The sequence below is a fragment of the Pseudorca crassidens genome, chromosome 9, assembly GCF_039906515.1.
Source record: "Pseudorca crassidens isolate mPseCra1 chromosome 9, mPseCra1.hap1, whole genome shotgun sequence".
Lineage (NCBI taxonomy): Eukaryota > Metazoa > Chordata > Mammalia > Artiodactyla > Delphinidae > Pseudorca > Pseudorca crassidens.
Window position 1 is genome coordinate 95,634,907 of NC_090304.1, and position 24,258 is coordinate 95,659,164.

Below are 24,258 nucleotides of genomic sequence, written 5' to 3' on the forward strand. Positions count from 1 at the left end.
CCGATACTAATGCCTCTTCTCTGTTTACATTGCAACCTCATCAGATTCCCAACTCTGCCACTCACTAGCCACTGTGGCCATTTACCAATGCCAGTCTTAAATGGGCACACTACCTAACAAAGGCTTTCTTTAAATTCCAAAATGCCTGACAGACTGAAGGCCCTCAGTAAATGTGATTTTGTTCCTTATATCCCCATAGTTCCTTGCGGCTGGATAGGGAATTAGGGGAATTGGATTCCAATCCTAATACAGGATGCGGGGGAGACCAGGATTACACCTAACTGTCCGTGTTTGGCCTAGGACCCACCCTCTCTGCCTTTGTAAGGCGATCATGTTGGCCTAGAAAAGTCGCAGCGGTGCCTTCCAGCCCTAACTTGCCTCGTTCTCTCTGAAAAGCTGCAAAATCACCCTGCGCAAAAAATAAAAAAGTGGAGGTCTGCGCCACCGCAGAGCGCATGCGGCATCCCTCCTCGCGCCGGCCTTTCGGACTTCCCTGAGCGGCTGCCCCAAGAAATGCCTGTTTCTCTGCGGAATTCCGTTGTATTTTACGTGATCTCTGGTCTCATCTTCTCGTACCCACTTTCTCATCTGTGACTGAAGAAAATGAATTGGCCCACTGAATTCCGGAAAAATACTAGGACACCTAAATATCTTGGACCGGCGCGGAAAGGAGAGGCCTGACCTTGGAAGCGGAACGGGGTCCTGCGGCAGGTCCTTCCGGGAGGGTGACATTCAGCCGGCCCGTCGGCGCGACGGGCTTTCCGTCCTAGAACCATGGCCCAGTTTGTCCGTAACCTCGCGGAGAAGGCCCCGGCGCTGGTCAGCGGTGAGCGCGGCATCAGCCCGGCTACGCGGGTAGCCGGGCGGGCGGAAAGGCCTGCGAGGGCCCGAGGGGAGGACGCGGGAGGCGGTCACCCGAGCGGCCGGCGGGAGCCGCGGCGGGCACGGCCTGAACGTGGAGGCGGGGGGGGGGGGCAGGAGGCGGATTGGCGGCTCTTCTCTAGCTTTTCGCTGGCCAGGCCTGCGGCTTGGGTTCTGTCTACAATCTAGAGATTCTGAATTCTGACCGCAACAGCGAGTGGAGGGAGTGTGTAGGCAGCCGGGGTTGCCCGGCAGCCGCCGCCATGACGCCCTTCGACCTCCAGGAGGAGGAATAGAGAGGGGATGGCTCCGCTAGGAGAGCGTGGGAGACGGCAGGCAGAGGTACATGAAAGCACAGAAATGCGGCCGCATCAGCTTGTCTGCTTCTCAGTGGAGTATGTGAAAGTCTGCAGAATTTTTAAGGATGGGTGACCTTTGGAACGTTGCCTTTGTATTTTGTCCTGGCCAGATCCTGAGATACTTCGCCTTTAATCTAAGGGAATTTTTAGGTGAAATTAAGCTTTACGAACGAATATTCCTGCCCCGGTAAGCATAGGAAGGGATATTGGTAAGCAGCAATGTTTATTACCATACGTTAGCGTTCGTGGGGATTTTCTGTTCGAAAAAGCTGGATGTATCCTTACTGGTAGAACGCTGTATTTCAGAACAACCCTGAGTAGTCACAGCCCAGGGTAGTAATCTTATGTCAGTAAATATTTCATTTGTCTCCTGTAGCAAGCTATTCATTTTATCCCCATAGTGAGATCAGTTAAGTAGACGGAAGCTTCTTCGCTAGATGTGCTATATTCTAGTAAGTGGTTGAAGCGCAGGTCTCTGAACGGCTTTCGCTCAAATTTTGTTCGTTGTCTCCTCCCTTTTCTCCATCAGCAGTCGAACAATGAGTTACTAAATGCCTGACAGTGTCAGATACTTTAAATACTTGATCCTCTTCTCCTACAGAACCCCACAGTCCACTACTATTATAAGTTTACACACTTTACCAAAGAACTTAAGTTTACAACTTGACTAAGATAAAGCTCTACATTTTTACATAATGCAAGGAGAAGGAATAGTGGCTTGATTATTTGGACTTTGTGGATGATTTGAGGCAAATTTTTTTAAATTTCAGGTGGATTTTTTTCCTCCTACCAGGGCTTTCACATCTTTTCGGTGGTGCATCTTGGGGAATTGCAAACTAATTTTAATGATAATTTACAAAAAGAAAAGTAATGTGAAAATAATTATGAAATATATCAACCATTTCCTCTGCTACTATGAATAATTAAAAGATACAGGTTGTTATTCTTCCAGAAGTACTCAGAAAGGAGAACTCAACTGGGGCCAGAATGTTAAAATGGAGCTGTATTTTGCTTCGTAGCTTAACTCGGTGTATTAAATGTTAATGTTAAATATCTAAAATATTGCTAACTGTATCTGTTAATTCTCCTGGAGGACAAAGACACTTACAGAAATAAGTAATTTTAATTCATCAAACTTCCTCGGAAAGGTCATAGAGTCTGGGATTTTTTTTGGTTTTTGTTTTTTTTCCTATTAACTAAACTTGAGACTTTATTTGGATTTCACCAGCTTTTTGAGTTAATCTCTGTCTGTTCCAGGAACCAATCCAGGGTACCACAGTGCAATGAGTTGTCTCTCTCTCTAGTCTCCTGTGTGACAGTTTCCCAACCTTTCCTTACCTTTCATGACCTTGACAGTCTCAAGATGTCTGTGTAGGTATCTGTCTAGGTATCCTTTAGATGTTCCCCATTTTGAATTTGTCTGGTGTCTTTGTCATGATTAGTCTGGAGCTATGGGGCTGTTGTTTTTTTTTCTTTTTTTTTTCTTTGGCCGCACCTAGCGGCATGGGGGTTTGAACCCGTGCCCCCTGCAGTGCAAGTGCAGGGTCTTAACCACTGGACCGCCAGGGAAGTCCCTGGAGCTATGGATTTTGAGAAAGAATACCACAAAAGTGAAGTCCCCTAATCACATATCATGATGTAAGTGATATCCATATAACATCACTAGTGAAGTTAGCTTTCATCACTTGGTTAAGGTAGTTTCTCTAGGTTTCTCCTAAAGTTACTGTTTTTTCCTTTCCATACTGTATTCTTTAGAAGCAAGTAACTAAATTGGGGGAGGCAGGGGCAGGATTCTTATCTCCTGTAAGAGGGAATATTTACATATATTTAAATAGAATTCTTCTGTGAGAAAGATTTGTCTCTTCTTCCCCATTTTTTTATTCAGTCATTTATTGTATGGACTCACGTACATTCATTTCAAACTTTGTACCTCCAGTAGTACAGTAGTATGTTATTTATTTTGTTGCTCACATTGTTCCAGCTTTGGTCATTGAGAACTGTCACTTTGGCACCTCTGTCCCTTCGACATTCCCCTTTACTTTCTGGTACTACAAGATGCTTCAGACTTTTTTTTTTCTTCCCCTGCCATGCCACATGGCTTGCAGGATCTTAGTTCCCTGACCAGGGATTGAACCCCGGGCCCCGGCAGCGAAAACGCTGAGTCCTAACCACTGGACCGCCAGGGAATTCTCCAGTTTCATCTTATGTATCCTCTGCCCCAGCCTTAGAATTAGCCATTTCTCCAAGGAACCCTAGTTCCTTTTATTGGACAATTGTATTTTGAAACTAAGATCTAGGTACTGGATATGTTCCTTGCCACTAGACTATGCTAGTCACCCCTTATTCATGGAACGTAAGTTCCAAGACCTCCAGTGGATGCCTGAAACCACAGATAGTACTGAATCCTATATATGCTGTTTTTTTCCTATACATACATACCTATGATAAAGTTTAATCTATAGATTAGGCACAGTGGGCTTCCCTGGTGGTGCAGTGGTTGAGAGTCCGCCTGCCAATGCAGGGGACGTGGGTTCGTGCCCCGGTCCAGGAAGATCCCACATGCCGCGGAGCGGCTACGCCCGTGAGCCATGACCGCTGAGCCTGCGCGTCCGGAGCCTGTGCTCCGCAACGGGAGAGGCCACAACAGTGAGAGGCCCGCGTACCGCAAAAAAAAAAAAAAAAAATTAGGCACAGTAAAAGATTAACGACAATAACTAATAAAACAGAACAATTAAAATACTGCAGTAAAAGTTATGTGAGGGGGGCTCTCTCAGAATATCTTATTGTACTGTACTCACCCTTCTGATGAGTGAGATGTTATAATGCCTACATGATAGGATAAGGTGGGGCAGGTGATGTAGGCATTGTGACACAGCATTCGGATGGAACAGGGACAGCACGAAATTTCATCACACTACTCAGAAAGGCACACAATTTAAAACTTACGGATTGTTTAGTTCTGGAATTTTCCATTTAATATTTTCGGACAGTGGTTGACTGCAGGTAACTGAAACTATGGAAAGCAAAATCAGATATGGGGAGACTGTTGTACTAGAATATCATTGCCTCTAGGCCCTCTCAGTGGACAAGGAGGTGTGTGCGTATAGGTATTCCTCTACTTAGAATAAAATTACGTACCAGTAAACCTATCACAAGTTGAGAATATTGTAAGTCGAAAATGCATTTATTACACCTAGCCTACCAACATCATAACTTAGCCTAGCCTACCTTAATTGTGCTCAGAATACTTACATTAGCCTACGGTCGGGCAGAATCACCTACCACAAAGCCTATTTTAGAAAACAGTGTTGAATAGCTCACGTAATTTATTGAGTACTGTACTGAAAGTGAAAAACAGAATGGTTGTGTGTTGGTTGTTTACCCTCATATCACATGATAGACCAACTGCAGCTTGCTGGCACTGCCTAGCATTACAAAAAAGTATGGTACCCACTGTCGCTAGCCTGGGAAAAGATCAAAGTTCAAAGTATCATTTTTATTGAATGTATGTCACTTTCACACTGTAAAGTTGAAAAATTATAAGTTGAACCATCAAAAATTGGGGACCATAGGGCTTCCCTGGTGGTGCAGTGGTTGAGAGTCTGCCTGCTGATGCAGGGGACGTGGGTTCGTGCCCCGGTCCGGGAAGATCCCACATGCCGTGGAGCGGCTGGGCCCGTGAGCCATGGCCGCTGAGCCTGCGCATCTGGAGCCTGTGCTCCGCAACGGGAGAGGCCACAACAGTGAGAGGCCCGCGCACCGCCAAAAAAAAAAAAAAATTGGGGACCATCTGTATATTCACCCATGGGTGTGTGTACACACACACACATACACACACACACACACACACACGACCATTGGACAATGTGGGGATTAAGGACGCTGATCCCCATGCAGTTGAAAATCCAAATATAACTTTACAGTTGGCCCTCCATATCCACAGTTCCACGTCCACGCATGCAACCAGCCTCCGATCGTGAAGTACCATAGTACATATTTATTGAAAAACCTCCACATATAAGTGGACCTGTGCAGTTCAAAGGTCAACTATAGTTGTTTCTTATTGATCAATCTGTATATAAAACTAAACATGGGTTCATAATGAATGTCTCCAACTCTAATCCAGTACCACAAGGTTTGTTCTTTTCTTCCACATCTATAACTTCCCTCTCTTACAGTGAGAAACCTGGCTCCCATCATCCACCATTCATTTACTTATATTTTCTTCATCCCTTGTATACATGTAAAGCAGTTTCAAACTTTTTAACCTAAACTCCCTGAAACAAATTTACCAACTAAAGTACAGTGTTTGTGTACATTGTACTGATTTGTTTGTTTATAAAGAATAACATATCTGTATCTTGAAGATAATTTTAAAGTCTGTTGACTGTTAAACAAGACTTTGTTCTCTTTGATGGCGCCGTCTTACAGGCGTTGGCAGTTCTATTTAGAACTATCTGGTAGAGCTTTGGGTCTGCTTAAAGATTTACCCATGGCCCTAAGCCAGAGGATGATGGCGATACTAACTTTAAGAGTAGTGAAATACCTAAATACAGGCAGTTAATAATAGGGAAAGTACCAGGAGCTTTGGGTTATCTGTCTTTAAGCAGTAGACACTTTATGGATGTTCATGTATTTGTGCTGTTTTTGTCATGCTGTCTTGTAATTTTTTATATAAAATACCTTTTCTTTTGCTGAAATCACTACCATAGTCTCACATCTACCCTGGTCGTTAAAAATTTTTTTTCCTGAAATAGTAAATACCTTGAGGAATTTCAGCTTAATAACAGTTAAGTTTTGGCTGCTCTTAACAATACATGTAGGCTTTATTTTTATTATTTGTGGTATTTTGAAGGAGGCGCAGCTGTGCTTTTGTTAATCCAGCACATATTGATGAGGATACCAGAAATGGGTACTAATTGGTATAATTCTATCTGGATTTGTGGCCAATATAGTGACAAGTTTTAATCTTATTCTTAAGGATGCCATTCTACAGAGCTCCTTCCCTCCCCTTCTGCACCTCTTCCCTCCAAATTTTTTGGTGTCTACAAGACAATATGATTACATTGCTGCTGTTTTCTTGTTTTTGAACACAATTTCTGGTAACTTTATAGTTAACTAGATTTGCCATTCATAAATGAAGTACTAGTACTCTGGTACTGGCCACTAGTGAAGTCCTGGCATAATTGAATGTGCTTATAGCTTCCTGCCTGATTGAACGGTCCTGTGACACAGGTGTTTTGCATCTTTAAAAGCCTCTGGTTTCCAGGGAGCAGCTTTGACTTTTCACACCGGGTGCACATTTGGTACAAGCATTGAATGAATGTGATGCATGAATAAATATTTGTGTCCAGCCCACACATCTGCTTCTTTCGGTCTCTAGTGAGTTCATCCTGGTTTTTTGTTTTGTTTTGTTTTCCAGCTGCTGTGACTTACTCGAAGCCTCGATTGGCCACATTTTGGCACTATGCCAAGGTTGAGCTGGTTCCTCCAACCCCTGCTGAGATCCCTACAGCTATTCAGAGCTTGAAAAAAATTATCAATAGTGCTCAAACTGGTAGCTTCAAACAGCTTACAGTTAAGGTAACTATGGGCTAAATGAAAACGTATGTGCATAAAAGAAAATGTCTCCCCTTGGGATTTTTCTGATTGTTTTGATTAATATATGTATTTTTCAGTGAGGCTGAAACGAACATAATGAGAGATAATCTCTTTTTTGACTGTGGAGAAAGATACTTTGTAATTTTGTCATCTGGGTTGAAATAATTGGGCTGTTTTATGTCTTAGTTTCCTATTAATCTTATGACAAAGAAGTGATCACTTTTACTGGGCAGCTTTTTTTTTTCCTTTCCTATTTGTTTAGTGTACTAAATAGAATGGCTTGCTTTGCTGATTCTGTACTTTTTTTGTCTGTAGTCCTAAAACTATCCCCGATTTGGCTAAAAGCTCTTGGTCTATATCACAGTCAAGCAGCTAACACTCATGGAGGGTAAAAATACCAAAACCTAGAAGCATATAATATGATGTGAAGGGTGGAGATAAAATCTAAAGACTTAAGAATTCTAAAGAATTGGAACTTGAGGACTTCCCTGGTGGTCCAGTGGTTAAGACTCCTCTGTGCTCCCAGTGCAGGGGGCACAGGTTCTGTCCCTGGTCAGGGAACTAAGATCCCACATGCCGCTCAGCACATCCAAAAAAAAAAGGAAAAAGAATTGGAACAAATTCACTTCCAGGTGCTAAAAGGAAAAGGCCCAGTTTTGTTGTGGAAAGGTATTTTTTTCAACTGGAGTTTCAAGATCCATATTTGTGCTTGTGTGAACGCCGTTTTCTGGAACTGTGTGTGTGTACTTTTTAGGGCAATAAAACATTGATCTGTGAAACTAATTACTGAATACTTGGAAAGAATTAAACCAAATAATAAATGAATAAAAATTATGTCTAAAGGGAATGATAGAGCCCTTCAACTTTCAACAGATTTTCTTTGGCCAGACAGAAATGTCTGTTCAGAGACTTGCCTTCCTGTAGCCATCCTTTCATATGGATGCCCTGTCTAAATGTGGCAGCTATTTCCAGGATGTGGGTTGTTTTAGGGCTCATAAAGTGTCTCATAAACTAATAATGAAAGGGTTAAGTCAGTTCAGGTCTTTAAAGAATGCTTTGAAAGAATTTATAAGCTCTGGCCTACTTACCTTACATAATTGAAAGTTCAAGGGTTCTCAGCAGTTAAAGTTAACATCAGTAATTCTTGACTTTGACTAAAACTCCCCTTTAATTTGAATAGCATCCTTATATTCTCTGTCACTTAATCCTGGAAAAGAATAGTTTTAAATATATAAGAAAAAATGTACATTAAAATTTGTGCTTCTTTTTTCAGGAAGCTCTACTGAATGGTTTGGTGGCCACTGAGGTGTGGATGTGGTTTTATGTTGGCGAGATCATAGGCAAGCGTGGCATCATTGGCTATAATGTTTGAAGACCAGTCTTTGCTTTATTATTTGGGTGTTCTTGGACCATGTGTGAGCAGACTGCTATTTGAATAAAATAAGACAATGTGTCAAAATCAGTGTTTTCTCTGTCAAGCACTACATGGAAGGTCACAATTTCTCTTGATATTAAGTTGGGTTGTCTTTTGCTTTAATACATTAATACAGCTCTAAATGCATGTCTTTGCTTAGCCTGAAATTGGAAAGGATAGATATGAATATACCAACCTGGTACATGTATATATGAGGATAGCATTTTACTTTGAAGTCTTGAAATAAATGATATTTAAGCTTAATTTTAGAAAAGTTGCGGAAAGGCTTTGAGAAAACAAGAACTTGTTCCAGTAGGAGAAAAATAATACCGTGTGCCAAACATGGTATATACTAGTTAAATCACCTAGTATAAAGAATACAATTTGGACTGTTTTTCTTTGCTAAAATCAGAGAAAGACCCCTTTGACAACAGCTGTGTCTGTAAATGTAGGGGTACTTTTTGTCAATTTGAATATAGCTTCCCCAAAAGAGACCAGCTGGGTGATATTCTGTGTGTCTTTGTAACATCTTTAACACTAGGACAGAGAATGAAAGCAATGACCTATGTTTTCAGTTTAATTTTGATATGTTATTAACCTGTCTTTTTTTTTTAAAGACCTACCTTTACAAAAATAAAATATCCTATAGATATTTAACAGGATTATAGTTTAGTATCGTCCATGGGTCAAAATAATATATTATGTCCTGAAATAAATACAAGTGATTGGTATCAGTCTGTCATCTTGAGCCACTTTATTGAGGATTTGGGAGCGACTTAATCATTCATTGGCCTTTCCTGGGGTTCTTACCGTCTATGAATGTCTCATTGGTATGTTTCTAAATCTGTTGTAACTCTCTTTGCAGCCACTGCACAACATGGAATCCCAGCTGATGATAAGCAAAAGATGATTGCATATTGGAAAAGCATCATGGCTCACAATATAGTATTAATTCTTTAATAGTATTGAACCTTTATCCAGTCAATCCCAAATTTACCAGCTGGTTTTGAACACTGCTGCTTTAGCCAATAAAGGGCACAGCTTTTCTTTGTGATAGGCAAGAACTCACCAAGGAGAGACTGCTACTCTCTGAACTGTGAAGTAATGCCTAACTTACTGCAGGTGGTCAAAACTGAAACTACCTCTTTTCAGAAGGCATTCAGTAACTTAAAATATGCATAGCAACAGACAGAAAAGACACTACTACAATAATGGTGATTTTCATGAATTTTTCTATTGCATATGTGAGTGAGCAGTGCAATTAATTTTTAAAAAATTTAAAGGTATGAGATAGCTAGCACTAGTAAGAACCTACAGAGGCCAAGTTGATTCATGATATGTAATGTGATTTTACTTTAACTACATGGTCACAACAGAAAGTCCTCAAAATAAATGTTTACTACTCACTCCACTGCTACTTCCTCCTCCTTTGCCATATGGCACACCTCTGGTGTAGGGTGGCTAATAGTGTATGTACAGAATTTCCTTGGTTAAAATAGCAGTGGACTCTGAAGCGGCCACTTGACTTCTGCAGGCCTGTTACTTTTTGTCCTCCTAAACCCCAAATGTCTTGCCTCCTAGCAGAGAACTGTTCAGACTGTCTTTCACTGAATTTTTGCGTGCCAGGTGTTTGCCACTAGCAACATAAGTGAAGTTAAGTTTGAAGTCAGATATTTTTGGTGCACCTTCTAAATTCAGGTATGCTAAATGGTAGAAACATTCATGAACAAGACTGTTACCTGTTTCACAGAGCTTGATCTGGTGAGACGGGTAACTAAGCATGCAGCTAGAGTACCATGTGGCTTGTGAATGGAAACCCATTGAAGGACTTAGACAAGGCACAATCCCTGCCTTCGCTTTGTATAGTCTAGCAGCAGCGGGCAATTTCAAATCCATTAACAAAAGCTAGGGTAGAAATATGCATGGGGTGCATGTGGTCTTAAAGTTATTATACATAAATTGTCAATAACAGCAAAGCCTTCCTGAGGCTTGCATTTCAAGACCACATTGAATGTGATTCTGTCCACGTTGCATACTTAATCCTCTGTTGTATATGCCTCAGCATTACTCTCCTTGGATAAGCTTCTTTTTTCTTTTCCACTTATCTTTTATATACCTAAGTACATATTCTGCCCTGATTTCTAAGGATAGCTCAATATAATTTACTTTTTTAACATCTCATGTTTGTTTAGCACTTTACATTTTCACTATCTCATTTAGCGCTCAACTTCCCTCTGAGGCATGTGGCACAAATGATAGACCCACTTAAGACATTTTTGGTCAGAGGCATACTACAGCCACAGGAGTTAGTTTCTGCAAAAAATCCCCTGGTCAGTAATGTGTTAAGAAGTCAGGAACTAAGCTGCAGAAACACTCAGTGATTTGGCTAGGATCCCATGAGTAATCCGTAGAATCGCAAGTTGGGCCCAGGTCGTGATCCCATGTGTAGCCTCTGCCCTGCCTTCACTCCTTGTAGACTCCCTCACGTTTTTCTTGGTTCCATTCTGCAGTGCTTTCTGTATATCCTCAGTCCTTTGCCCTACTGTCAAGCTGTTTAAGCTTTCTTGGCAAATCAGATGTCAGCCTACCTAATCTTATATAAAGTGATATCTAGCTTTGTGAGACTTAAGTATTTCCTAATTAATATGGTTTTCATTTCTACTGGAATACGAATTGGTATGATCAGGATGACTCTTGAGATAAATACAGTAGCAATTCCACCAGAGATTCCCTTACCAGGGAACTTAACAGTAGGCCTGCTTACCAAATGAAAGGCCCCGATATTATTAAAATACTGATAAATACATGCAAGGCCCTTGACAACATGCCTTCAGCCTTGGTGTAATCACATTTTGCTACCAACCAGGGTTTCAGCCACACAGCTTCTAACCAGTCCCCGTAAAAACTCAAAAGCTTTAAATCTAGTTTTCAGATTATGTACCCACTGCCCCTGATGGTTGCAGTTTTTTACCAGTCACCAGGCCACTCTTCTTTATTTCTTGATAAATATTTTTTCTCCTGGCTTTCTGTCAGTCTACAAAACGGGTTCCGTCTTAATTCTTGGCCATTTCAACATACACGTGGATCAGTAGTTTTCAAAGTAAGGAAACTTAGTAATGAAAATTCTCAGGTTCTACCTACGAACGGGGGGTGGGATCTGGCAATCTCTGTTTGAATTGGCTCTCCGTTTAATTCTGATGCATGCTAAAGTTTGAGAACTATTGACATAAATTGTCCTTCCAACAGACTGGGCTCAGTTCCCTTAAAAAGTCCAATGATTATGTCGCACCTTCCCTGGGCATTCATTCCTGTCGTTACCAAGGAATTTCAGCCACTCCATAGTTTCAGTTTCACACATCCCTCTCTCTGACCACCTATAATCTTTCCAGCCCATTCCCTGTAATATCCCAGCTATATTAATTTGGAGTCACCATGACCATCAATAAATTGATGCTGCCATCTCCTTCACCACCTCGATGTCCCCTCTTCTCCCGGCTTATTTATATTCCATGGTCAATCGGGATCACTCTTTTGAATAAACCCTGAACTTCTTTACCTCTCACTCATTTTGTTGTCCTCATTTGCGAAAACCACATCCTCGGCTAAGTCTGTGCAGTCTGTACTTGCACCCGTGTAGCTGAATGTAGCTGGGGGAAACAGCCAAGGTGGCTAATCTCACTTTATATTCATGATCAGAATCTTCAGATGGTACCTAGTACTACCTGACAACCACACTGTGTTTCCTTGGGCCACGATTATTTCTGTGAGCAGGTGACCTTGCTTACTACTTAACTAAGAAAACTAAAGCAATTGGAGAACTTCCATGGGCTCCCACAGCATCATTCTCACAAACTGTCTGCACCCATAAATATTCTCCACCTTGCCTATACTAGATAGTTCATGTGCCTTTTTTTTTTTTCTCTTTCCTTTTGTTTGTTTTGGCCCTGCGGCTTGTGGGATCTTAGTTCCCTGACCAGGGATCGGACTCAGCCCCTCGGCAGTGAAAGTGCAGAGTCCTAACCGTCGGACCACCAGGGAATTCCCAATTCATGCTCCTTTTTAAAGCCAATCCCTCCATTCAATGTCTTTGTGCTATCATTTCTCCCCTTTTCCTGTTGTTTTGTCTGTTGTTCCTGTGAGTGTATACACATCCCGTCTTTTACAAAATTAGCCCCCTTTTGCACCAAAACACCTCAAAAGTTGTCAATATTCAGGGCCTTCCCTGGTGGTCCAGTGGTTAAGACTCCACGCTCCCAATGCAGGGGGCCCGGGTTTGATCCCTGGTCGGGAACTAGATCCCACATGCCACAACTAAAGATCCCTCATGCTGCAACTAAAGATCCCACATGCCACAGCGAAGATCCCGCGTGCAGCAACGAAGACCTGGTGCAGCCTAAATAAATAAATAAAATATTTTTTGAAAGTTACCGATATTCAGTGTCTCCAAATCCTGTTCTCCCTTCAACCCATTCCAATCCAGCGTTCATTCCTACCACTCCACTGAAACTGCTCTCTGACACTTTAAATGGGTCACTTCTCAATCTTCATTTTACTTGCTCTTTCAGCAATATTTGACTCAGCTGACTCTTTCCTCCTGCTTGATGCACTTTCTGATAGACTTGACTTCCAGAACTTTCCTTTGGCCTTACTTCTTCCTTACCTTTTGTTCACTTCTCAGTTTCCTTTTCTGTTTCCTCCTTTCCCTGGCAGCCTGTCTTTGGAATATCCCAAACATAAGGCTCAGCTCTCTTGCTCTCTTTCTCCCTCTCTCTCTCATCATTCCACTGGAGATCTCATCCAGTCTCCTGTTTAAATGACGCCTCTTAACTGATGACTCTCAAATTTATAGCTGTAGTCCCTACCTCTCCTCTGAACTCTAGGCTTATATACCACTACACCTCCACTTGGGTGTTTAATAGACATCTCAAACTTAGTATATCCAAAGTGAACTCCTGATTTCCTTCCCCACCCCCATCCCAAACCTGTTCCATAGTTTTCTCCCTCTCAGCTGATGGCAACTCTATCCTTCCAGTTGCTCAGGCTAAAAACCTTTGGAGTCATCCTTGACTCCCTGTCTTTCATGTTCTATATCAATCCTTCAAAAAGTCCTATTGGTTCTACCTTCAAAATATGTCTATTTCTTACCACCTCCACCACTAACACCAAGGCGCTATCATCTCTCACTGGGATTGCTGAAATGCCCTCTTAAATGGCCTCCTGCTGGCAAGCTTGCCTGTCTGCAGTCTATTTACATCAGGCAGAGTGATTGTATCAAAGTGTAAGTCATAACCATGTCACTCCTCTGCTCAGAACCCTCAATGGCTCCCGCCTCACTCAGATTTGAAGCTAAAGTCCTTACTGTGGGCCACAAGGCCCACCCAACAAGATCTGGCTTTCCATTATATCTCCGACTTCATCCCCCTCTACCCTTCTTTCTCACCCTGCCCCACTGGCCCCCTTGCTGTTTCTCAAACTCACCAGGCAACTCCTGCCTTAGCACTGACTGGTTCCGCAGTTTGGAATACTCTACCCCCAAGATCTTCCCAGGGCTGGCTCCCTCACCTCATTCAGTATTTTCAGTGTGGGCTTCCCCAAACATCCTAATTATAATTGCAAGAAACCTTCCTCCAAATACTCTTTTCTCCTAGCCTGCTTTTTTATCCAAAAATTTCAACTTCTAATATTCCACATGATTTACTGGATTATTATGTTTATTGTTTTACCTTGCTAAAATAAATGCAAGCCCCACAAAGGCAGAAATGTTTAAAAATCTATTTTGTTCACTGATACTATCCCAAGCTCCAAGCACATAATCACTCAATACAGATATGATGAATAAATTAATTTATCCATTAATGAATCTATACCTTTATAAATGCTGTTCTCTCGGCCTTTACCCTGTCTCTTTCTACCTGTACATCTCTGTTCCACTTTGAGAAGTCTTTTCTGATTTTCCCAAACGCTTCCCTTTCCCCTCCTGTTGGGCCTCTTCTAGCACACATCACTGTACCCTAATGACACATTTACATTTGTTTATTCCCCTTGCTAAGCTTTTTAAGGAAGGTACAGTATCTAATTCACCTTTGTAATCCTAGCCTATCCCATTATATATCTGACTTGTCTATAGTAGGTTTTCAAACAGTAAAACAGCCAACTCTAGCTTACCGTGTTTGGTGCTAGGTTGATAAAACAGAGTTTAGTGGCAGTTTGCCACAGAGGGAGATGCAGGCCTAGGGGACTCATTTCCTGAAGGCCTGCAGTCTGAGACTGCTACAAAGCTGATGCCAGCTGAGTCACTCCTGCATCTCAACCTCTAACTCTGAAACTCAGAGATCTCGATCCCTGATTATCAGCCCTTCTCTACTAAGCAAGGTTAGTGCAGTGCTACTTTCACATAAGGCCTAGGAGGGAAGAATGAGAGGGTGGGTAGCAGAAGATCCTTGACAGAAGACCTAGCCTGAAATCTGAAAATCCCAGAAATCCCTTAGGAACTGATCATCTTAGCTTCCTCTTTCTTTGCCACACCTGCCTTTCAGGAATTATACCCTTCAGAGAGATGAAAGAAGCACATCATATATAAGTTTATAGCACCACGCTATTCCTCATAGGATTTACACATGCAGCCTATGGGTGGATTTTTTTTTTAACATTTTTATTGGAGTATAATTGCTTTACAATGGTGTGTTAGTTTCTGCTTTATAACAAAGTGAATCAGCTATACATTTACATATATCCCCATATCTCCTCCCTCTTGTGTCTCCCTCCCACCCTCCCTATCCCACCACTCTAGGTGGTCACAAAGCACCGAGCTGATCACCCTATGCTATGCTTCCCACTAGCTATCTATTTTACATTTGGTAGTATATATAAGTCCATGCCACTCTTTCACTTCGTCCCAGCTTACCTTTCCCCCTCACCATGTCCTCAAGTCCCTTCTCTACATCTGCATCTGCGTCTTTATTCCTGTCCTGCCCCCAAGGTTCTTCAGAACCATTTTTTTTTTTAGATTCCACATATATGTGTTAGCATACAGCATTTGTTTTTCTCTTTCTGATTTACTTCACTTTGACTCTAGGTCCACCCACCTCACTACAAATAACTTAATTTCGTTTCTTTTTATGGCTGAGTAATATTCCATTGTATATGTGTGCCACATCTTCTGTATCCATTCATCTGTCGATGAACACTTAGGTTGCTTCCATGTCCTGGCTATTGTAAATAGATATGAATTTATATAAGAATTATATAAATTTTTTATAAGAATTATAAAAAGAATTCTTATAAGAATTATATGAATTTTTATAAGAATTTTTTTATAAGAATTATATGTTGTACTTCTTGCACAAAGTAAAAAAGGTTATCTTTAGAGCCTCGAAGTTTTAATGCATTCCAGTGTTGTCAAATCCAAAAGCAATTCAAACACTGTTGTGTGGTTTTGAATTATAGACTACTTGTTAAAATAGCTATTGTTTCCCCTAAGGATTGCCTGCATTTTTACCTTGATGTCATCTCACTTTGGGTCTCAAGAGTTTAGGGAAGTTAATAGAACAAGTGAATAACTATAGTTCTGAGATAACAGTGAATTCTAACATGATGGTAGAAAAGTGATTACCACTTTTTTTTAAAGTGATTACCACTTTTGATGACCTTCAGGTGGAGTAATGGAAAGAAAACCATGTAAGCCCAGGATTGTTGTTTTGGGGAGTTTTTTTAAAGTAATGTGAGCCAAATAAATATTGTCAGGAGTGATATTTTGATCATCATTACTTTGCTTTGTTTGTTTGTTTTTTAATATTTAGTTAGTTAGTTGCACTGGGTCTTAGCTGCAGCACGTGGGCTCCTTAGTTGTGGCATGCAAGCTCTTAGTTGCAGCATACACGTGGGATCTAGTTCCCCGACCAGGGATTGAACCCGGGCCCTCTGCATTGCCAGTGTTGAGTCTTATCCACTGCGCCACCAGGGAAGTCCCTGCTTTACTTTGAATTCTGTTATGGTTTCATCTGCCTTGAATATTGAGAGCAGAAGAATGCTTTATTATGTGATACCCACGTTACTGCTACATTAGGGAAACTGATTTCCACTTCTGTGCAGGCTCCAAATTTCACCCTCACTGCACTAAGGGTAAACACTGAAGCCAAATGGCCCTGGATTTGAGACCCTTGAGTTTGTTTGCTCTACCTTCACCGTCTGACACCACCCCCCCCCACCGCCTGCCACCGCGAGCCACCCATCCCAGAAGAAGGCTGCCTCTAAACACTGAGTAGCAAGCCTCTCAAAGTTGTCTGTGGAAAGGCCCACCTAAAGAACACATCAGCAACGAAACCCTTTTTCTTTTTTCTCCTAAAATGGTATCCGTAGCTGCATGTTTTCCTTATTGCCAGTCTCAGCTAAGGCAAAGGCCTGGTGCAGGTTAGCAGAAGCCACTCCGCTTAGACGTTTTGAAACAAAATGTTACTCTCCTCACTGTTCAGTGCAGAATGAAATGATGTGGAACCATTCGCGGTGAGGTGAGTGAGTCAGGGTTCAAGGACTGGAATGCAGGACTTGATTCCTGGTTTCCTAACTCTAACTACATCCTCTATATGCTTGGATATTTAACCTGGTCATTGCACCGTTAGGGGCAGGAATGGGGAAGGGGGATGGTTTGCTTTTTATGTGTTTATTCAGAAACTTACATCTGAACTCTAACCTAACCCACATGTAAGACACTTCATTTCAACTCTAGCAGGAGCAAGTGATGATTCATAACGTATTCTTTGTGTCTGAGTCCCATGATTTTTCCTGGGTCTTAAGCAATAGGATTGTCTATATGTTAATAGAGAGGACTCAGAACAGAGAAGAGAATGCGGCTGAAAAGGCTAAACCCTAATCCTAATTATCTTAAAAGTCAAGTTAACCAGTGATCCTTTAACAACCTAGTCTCTACCCATAATGTTTCAAAATAAATTCTCAGTTTTTAAACTTGGTATCAGAAGCTCATGTAACTTCACCTGTTAGAGACATTAATAAGCGTAGCTTTTAAAACAGGTTTACTTTTTTTTTTTTTTTTTTTTTTTTTGGGGTACGCAGGCCTGTCACTGTTGTGGCCTCTCCCGTTGCGGAGCACAGGCTCCGGACGCACAGGCTCAGCGGCCATGGCTCACGGGCCCAGCCGCTCTGCGGCATGTGGGATCTTCCCGGACCGGGGCACGAACCCGTGTCCCCTGCATCGGCAGGCGGACTCTCAACCACTGCGCCACCAGGGAAGCCCTAGGCTTACATTTTTGTATCAGATTATGAGGTCTGCCTTGTGCAATGATGGCCATGCTCTCATGGTTTTGTTTGTTTGGTTTTTTACTTCAGTTATCTTCCAAAAGATATACAGTATTTTTTTTTTAAAGATGTTGGGGGCAGGAGTTTATTAATTTATTTATTTTTACTGTGTTGCGTCTTCGTTTCTGTGCGACGGCTTTCTCTCGTTGTGGCAAGCGGGAGCCACTCTTCACCGCGGTGCGCGGGCCTCTCACTATGGCGGCCTCTCTTGTTGCGGAGCACAGGCTCCAGACGTGCAGGCTCAGTAGTTGTGGCTCACGGGCCTAGTTGCTCCGCGGCATGTGTGATCCTCCCAGACCAGGGCTCGAACCCGTGTCCCCTGCATCGGCAGGCAGATTCTCAACCACTGCGCCACCAGGGAAGCCCCTACAGTGAGTTTTTTTAAGTCTAGGAATAAACTAAACACAATGCATGCGTTGTATTATAGATTCAAAAACATGTCAAAACAAGCTTATTCATCTAGCCTTGAAAAAGATAACCTTTAGGAAAACTTCCAGGCCAGTCATGATTGCTGGAGAGAAAATAACCAAATGCTTATTACTCAAAAGGCTTCTTCAAGTGACCATAAAGTCTAGTCTTTCAATGCTAACATCTTCACTTGTGGAAATTCATCTCAGAATCAGGAATTGGTAGCTTCCAGTTCCTCTGAGAATATTCCTCAATCAACAAGTTGTCCATCTAGCTAAGGGACAGCTTCCTGGAATTAAGACTGAAGAACCTAGGTTATAATTAACTCAGACTTCCTCCTCCTCTTGTACCTTGGCCATGACCTTAATCCTCACCTAGAGTTTCCACCCCATCTATGGATAAAAATTTGTTCTAATTTAGACCAACTGAACTCTAGTCTTATTAGCCTAAGGTGAGTTAGCATTGGTGGCTGAAAGGAATCCTAAACCAATTTCAGACCATTTAGTTAGACTTTAAGCATGACTCAAAAAAATCTAGACATATCGGTGGGAGGATAACATTGCTCAGTATTACCCTTTTTCTGTCTGTAGTTTAAAAAATTATTTTTATTTGGTAATGTTAGGTCTAGTGAATTTTTTCAAAGTAATTTGGAGGCAAACAAAATGTTTCCAGTTCTAGGAACTGCAGCATTGACAATACACAGAAGTAATTAAAAGGAGTGTTAAAATGGGAAGGGCTTTGGAATTTAGCAGCTTTCAGCGACATGGATTTAAAGTCATATTTAAGTGAGAATCAGTAGGTCCATTGACTTATCTAAAGATCCCAAAGCCTTATATTATATGATCTCCTTGGCTCTTAAAGTTTCACAAGAGATAAGGTTTATGGGATAAAGAATATAGAATCAAGTGTTTGGCAGGCATGGAATTTGAGATTCAAAGAAGCCATTATACACCTTCGTTCACATGACAGTCTTTGAGAAAAGAGGAGTGCCTTACCTATTACATTAAGGAAAAATAGAAACTATCTAGCAAGGACTCCTTCAATTTCCTCCCCGACCTCAAACTGATCTATTTCTTCCCTCCTTTCTCCTGTCCTAGAGGAAAACATTTAGAACACTCTTTCCGAAATTATCCTTCTACATTTGCTCTTGCTTCTCTGCCTTTCCACTCTTCAGTGATCTGAAGACACCTACCCATTCCCCATTTTCCTTTGTTCATTTATTTATTTGTTCAACAAACATGTATTACACTCTTGTTATAGGGCATATTAAGTGCTTGGGATACTGAAAATAAAAGACACATATCCTACCTTCAAAGGGCTCAAAGGGAAGGGGTAGCAAAATAAACAATTACAAATCACACAATTATGATACATCATGTAAAGATCAACAAGAGAAGTCTGCATATTATGCTATGGCTGTATACACAGGAGAGGTTGAAGAATGCTGGGGTAGAGGGGCTGGTGCCTGAGATGGGTCTAGAAGTTAGCCAAGAGAACAAAAGGGGAAAGAAGGACTTTTTAGACAGAGGGAATAGCATATGCACCAAAGCAGGACCGTAGGAGAAATTCAAATTTAATAAGGCAGGAACACAAGGAATAGATGTGTGTTGGAGGAAGGGGTGAGGGAGAGTTAGACCAAATAACACAGGATCTTCAAGATGATAAGGAATTATTAAAGTATTTTAAGGATGGAAGTAATATGGTCAGATTTGCATTTTAGGAAGATCAGTCTTCTATCAGAGGATGATTAGACTGGGAACTATAGCAGTTATCCTGAAAAGAAATGAGCAATTGGAAGTGCACAGTGGTGTAATTAGAGGAGGCTGTACAGAAAGAGGCAAACTTTGGTGTAAACAGGAATTTAGTTTAAGGACATACAAGTGAAGATGCCCAACAAAGTGTTGGTTCTGTGTGTCTGAAATTGGAAAGAGCGGTTAGTGCTGAAGATGTAAATTTGGAAGTAACAAGCACACTGCAGGGACTGGGGCCTGGCTTCTGAGATGAGATTGCTTAGGAAGAATGGGAAAGCTCCAGGAGGGGACAGTAGGTGTTTCTGTAGGTTTTGTTTATTGCTGTATCCCCAGCACCTACAGCTGTGCCTGGTATATAGTCAGCACTCAGTAAGTATTTGAATACATGAATGAAATAATGAAAAGAAAAGAGGATTAAGAACATAACTCTGAGAAACATCAACATTTAGGGATGGACACAGAAAAGAAGCCACTGAAGGGATCTGAGAAAGATTAGAGAGGTGGGTAGAAAAGCAAGAAGGAGAGAGTGGGGTCACGGAAACCAAGGGAAGAGAGCTTCCAGAAGTTCAACCATGCTGCAAAAAGACTAGGTATAACAAGAACTAAAAAGTCTCCATTAGTTTTAGCAACTAGAAAGTCATGGGAGTTTTTTAGTGGAAGCAGTTTCAGTCGGGGTAGTGGGTGGCCGGATGATAGTGTTTGAAGAGTATGTGGAAAATGGGAAGGAAGTGGAGGCTCTGAAGGTAGATGATTCTTTTCAGAAACTTGGCTGCATCTTCATTAAGCAATTTTTTCTTTCCTTTTTCATTGAAACTTTCCCTGAAGCTATAGATAGGCTCAAGTCTCCCTCTCTTAAAAACAAACAAAAACACCACCTTCCCTTTAATTCATTCTCAAGCTATTGACCTATCTTTCATTACCCTTCTTCTCAAGCGAATGGAAGTATGTGAGTGTATCTTGAATCCTCTTTCTTCTGTTAACTTTCCCTTTCATTTATTTTCTGACCTAGGCAGCCCTTGTAATGTATCACTCTGTAATGACTATATATATACCATTAACTTGTTCATTTACTTATCCATTCATCCTTGCCTCTTTTCTTTCTCTCCCTACATTTAGTACATCAACAAATCCTTACTCTATCTTCAAAATATATCCTGAATCTGTCCATTTCTCATCACCTCCGCATTACCACCCAAGGCCAGGACATCCTCATCTCTCACCTGGACCACAGCAGTCACCTGCCAACAGATCTCCCCACCTTCACCCTTGCCTCTCTATTATCTATTCTTATACTAGCAGCCAAAGTTATCCTTTCAAGTATTAAGTATTTTGTCAGTCTTCTATTCAGAACCCTCCAGTGGCTCTTCATCTCATTTTAAGTCTCTGTATGAGCTGAAGCACCCCCTCCCCCATTGCTTGGCTCAAAACATTTCTACCACTGTTCCCGCCATTGACCTGACTGCAGCCACACTGGCCTCTTTGTTGTCCCCTAAACACACTCTGTCTCAGCCCATCTGCATTTGGTTTACTCTCTCACTTCCTCAGCACTCTGTTCAAATAGCCCCTTAACCCAAAGGTCTCCCCTGGCCAGCCTTCAAAAACAATTGCACCTTAGCCTCTCCCAGCTCTCTACCCTCTTCATCGTACCTACATAGCACTTGTCACCAGCTGACTTATAATAGTAACTTATTTGCTGTCTGTTTCCCTTCACTAGACTCTGAGCACCTACAAAGTGTCCCTACCAAGAGCACCTCCCTTGGAGAAGCAGAGACAAAGATAACTGAGGAACTATTCCTGCCCTTGAGGAACCCACACTTCAGTGAGTCATACAACCTAACAAGTAATTAGAATGGAAATGCTCAAAGCTGTCTGAATGCAAGAGTCAGGCCCCGGGGAACAGTGTGGTTTGGGGCAGCAGTTCAGGCACTCTTCCGCCTGGGTAGTAGTTACAACCATGAGTTCACTCTAAGAGAATGTGAGAAACGAAAAGCACTCGGGAGGCATCAGTGTCCAAGGGGTGAAGGACAGAGAAAGCAGCCAAGAAGAATCAAAGAGGTGAAGAAGGGCTGGAAGAATGGAAGAAAGACAAGACAGAAGCTCACTGAGGTTGAAGCTACTATGTTGTCTTTCTAGAATATTACTACTAATCATTGCAGTGAAAACATTTATTAACAGTTGGCTACGCGCTGTTACTGTTCTAAGCATGTTCCATATGTTCACACGTTAAACCTCACAATGACACAGGAAGTTAGGCACTAGTATGGCCCCATTTTACAGAGAGGAAATGGATTCACTTGCCCCAAGTGCACCCGCCTACTGAGAAATAAAGATTAGAACCCAAACAGTTTGAGCTTGCACTCTTAAACACTATGTTGTTATCCTTAATACAATACTATGCCAGCTCTATATGCATTTTCCTATTTTATTGAGGAGCTATTAAGGTCAGGTACTGTTCTAGCCTCTGGATACAGCACACTGCAGGGACTGGGGCCTGGCTTCAGTGGCCAAGTGGACCAAGTACCTCCCTTCATGGAGTGCATATCCTTGTGGGGGTGATTGACATGAAACAAGTCCGTAGATGCAGATACAAGTGCTATGAAGGAAAACGGAAGCAGGGTAAGGTATCACAAATGACAGTGGTGGCCTCTCTGAGGAGGTGACGTTGAAGTAGAGATCTGGAGGAAGTGAGAGAGTGAGCCAAGAGGATATCTGGGGGAAGAACATTCCAGGCAGAGGGAACAGTGAGTGCAGAAGCCTTAAAGTGTGAGTGTGCAGGTGTGTTCCAGGAACTGCAAGGAGGTCAAAGAGGTAGGAGCACAATGAACTCGGGAGAGAGAGGCGGGAGATAAGGTCAGAAAGGTACAGAAAGGCTTCCAGGACATATTGTTAAGTGAAAAGGATTAAGGGATAAGGCATAGTAGTTTGTATGGTATAATCACATTGAGTAAAGAAGTATGTGTGTGTCTGTGTGTACATCCATATAGATAGATGATAGATAGATAAATATAAATGTGTTTATATTCTGAAATAATAGACAACAAACTTAATAGTGATTATCTTTTGAGGGAAGGAAGGGATATTTAGACTCTTTATTTTATATTCTTCCCTACTATTTGGAAAATTTTACCTCGCATATGTGACTTGTATAATAACCAAAAAATACCTACTACTCTTAACCACATGTTAAGGGGCCCAAGCTAAAGTCCTCTTTCCCTTTATGGCTGAGCCTCTCCAAAGTTGCCTCCACTGGCTTCTTGCTCTCTCCCTGTCCTCCTCAACCAAATACAGTCCGACTCCAGACTTCATGTCTCCCCGGCCACCGCACTTACAGGGCTCACCTGCGACTTCCCTGGGACTACGAGGAACACTCCTCAGTCCTTTTTGCTTCTGGAACTCTCTGTTACATTTGACATTGTTTACAGCTCCTCTGGTTGAAACTCTTTTTCCTTTGGCTTCCTTCTTGCCCCCTTTTATCTCACTGAGCATTTTTTTAAAATAATTCATTAAAAAAATTTGGGGGGGGGCCATGCCATGTGGCACGCGGGATCTTAGTTCCCCGTCCAGGGATCCCGTGCCTCCTGCAGTGGAAGCTCGGAGCCTTAACCACTGGACCGCCAGGGAAGTCCCACACTGAGCGTTCTTTCTCAGTCTCCTTCCACTGGCTACTTTTTGTTAGCCTACTAGATAGAAAGATAAGTTTCTTCTGGTTCTATGCTTGACGCATTTGCTTCTGTGTGCCACACACAGTCTTTCTGTGTGGTCTCATCCCTGCCCATGGTTTCAGTGACCATCTTCATGCTTCAAGTCCCAGATCTGTATTTTTAGCCTTTTCTCCTGAGCTCTAGTCCAGGACATCCAACTGCCTATTAGACAGCTCCACCTGCAGATCTCACAGGATCTTAAACTCCAGTGTTCTAAAACCAAGCTCATCATCTCCAAGCAAAAACACCTTCCTTCTCCTGTTGTCCTTATCTTAGTTGGTGGTATTGCCATCTGCTTGATCGACTGCAGCTGGCAACCTGAGACAAGCCCCTCTTTTTCATCCCCCAGATCTAAATGGACACCAAAAGTCATTCTATCTGCTAAATACCTCTGGAATCTGTCCTCATTCCTACATCTTCACTGCCACTGCTCCCATCATCTGGACTACTGCATGTAGTAGTATTTCAGTGTACTTCAGACATGTGAGTCTGAAGGCGTGGGAAGAGGTCAGAAATATCCTCACTGCATTTTCTGCTTCTAGGCTCACCATCAGCCTGCTTCTTTACACCAGTTGCTACAGTAGTGTGGCACAAATTCCCTCATGTCAGTCTCTGTTTGGAATCTGTCCTTTCCCCCTAACCTTCCAGAATAAATCCCAAACTCCTTAATATGATCTGGCCAGTCTTTTTTTTTTTTTTTTTTTTTTTTTGCCCTGCTACGCAGCTTGTGGGATCTTAGTTCCCTGACTAAGGATTGAACCCTGGCCCTCAGCAGTGAAAGCATGGAGTCCTAACCACTGGACCACCAGGGAATCCCCTGGCCAGTCATTTTTTGACACTTTCCCTCGTGT

General features: G+C 42.0%; 1 protein-coding gene across 3 annotated transcripts; it reads left to right on the forward strand.

Annotated features, from left to right (window-relative positions):
• Window positions 1-494: 494 nt before the first annotated feature.
• ATP5MG (ATP synthase membrane subunit g) lies at window positions 495-24,076 on the forward strand. 3 transcript variants are annotated; one of them, XM_067751185.1, is made up of 4 exons: window positions 495-826; window positions 6,643-6,803; window positions 21,421-21,525; window positions 23,757-24,076. In XM_067751185.1, exons 1-3 carry the CDS (start codon window positions 775-777, stop codon window positions 21,484-21,486), a joined length of 279 nt encoding a protein of 92 aa, XP_067607286.1. In that variant the 5' UTR covers window positions 495-774; the 3' UTR covers window positions 21,487-21,525; window positions 23,757-24,076. The 3 variants fall into 3 exon arrangements, with proteins under 3 accessions (XP_067607286.1, XP_067607285.1, XP_067607284.1); XM_067751184.1 differs by lacking the exon at window positions 23,757-24,076 and having other exon boundaries at window positions 21,421-21,880; XM_067751183.1 differs by lacking the exons at window positions 21,421-21,525; window positions 23,757-24,076 and adding an exon at window positions 8,095-8,969 and having other exon boundaries at window positions 509-826.
• The last annotated feature ends 182 nt before the right edge of the window (window positions 24,077-24,258 follow it).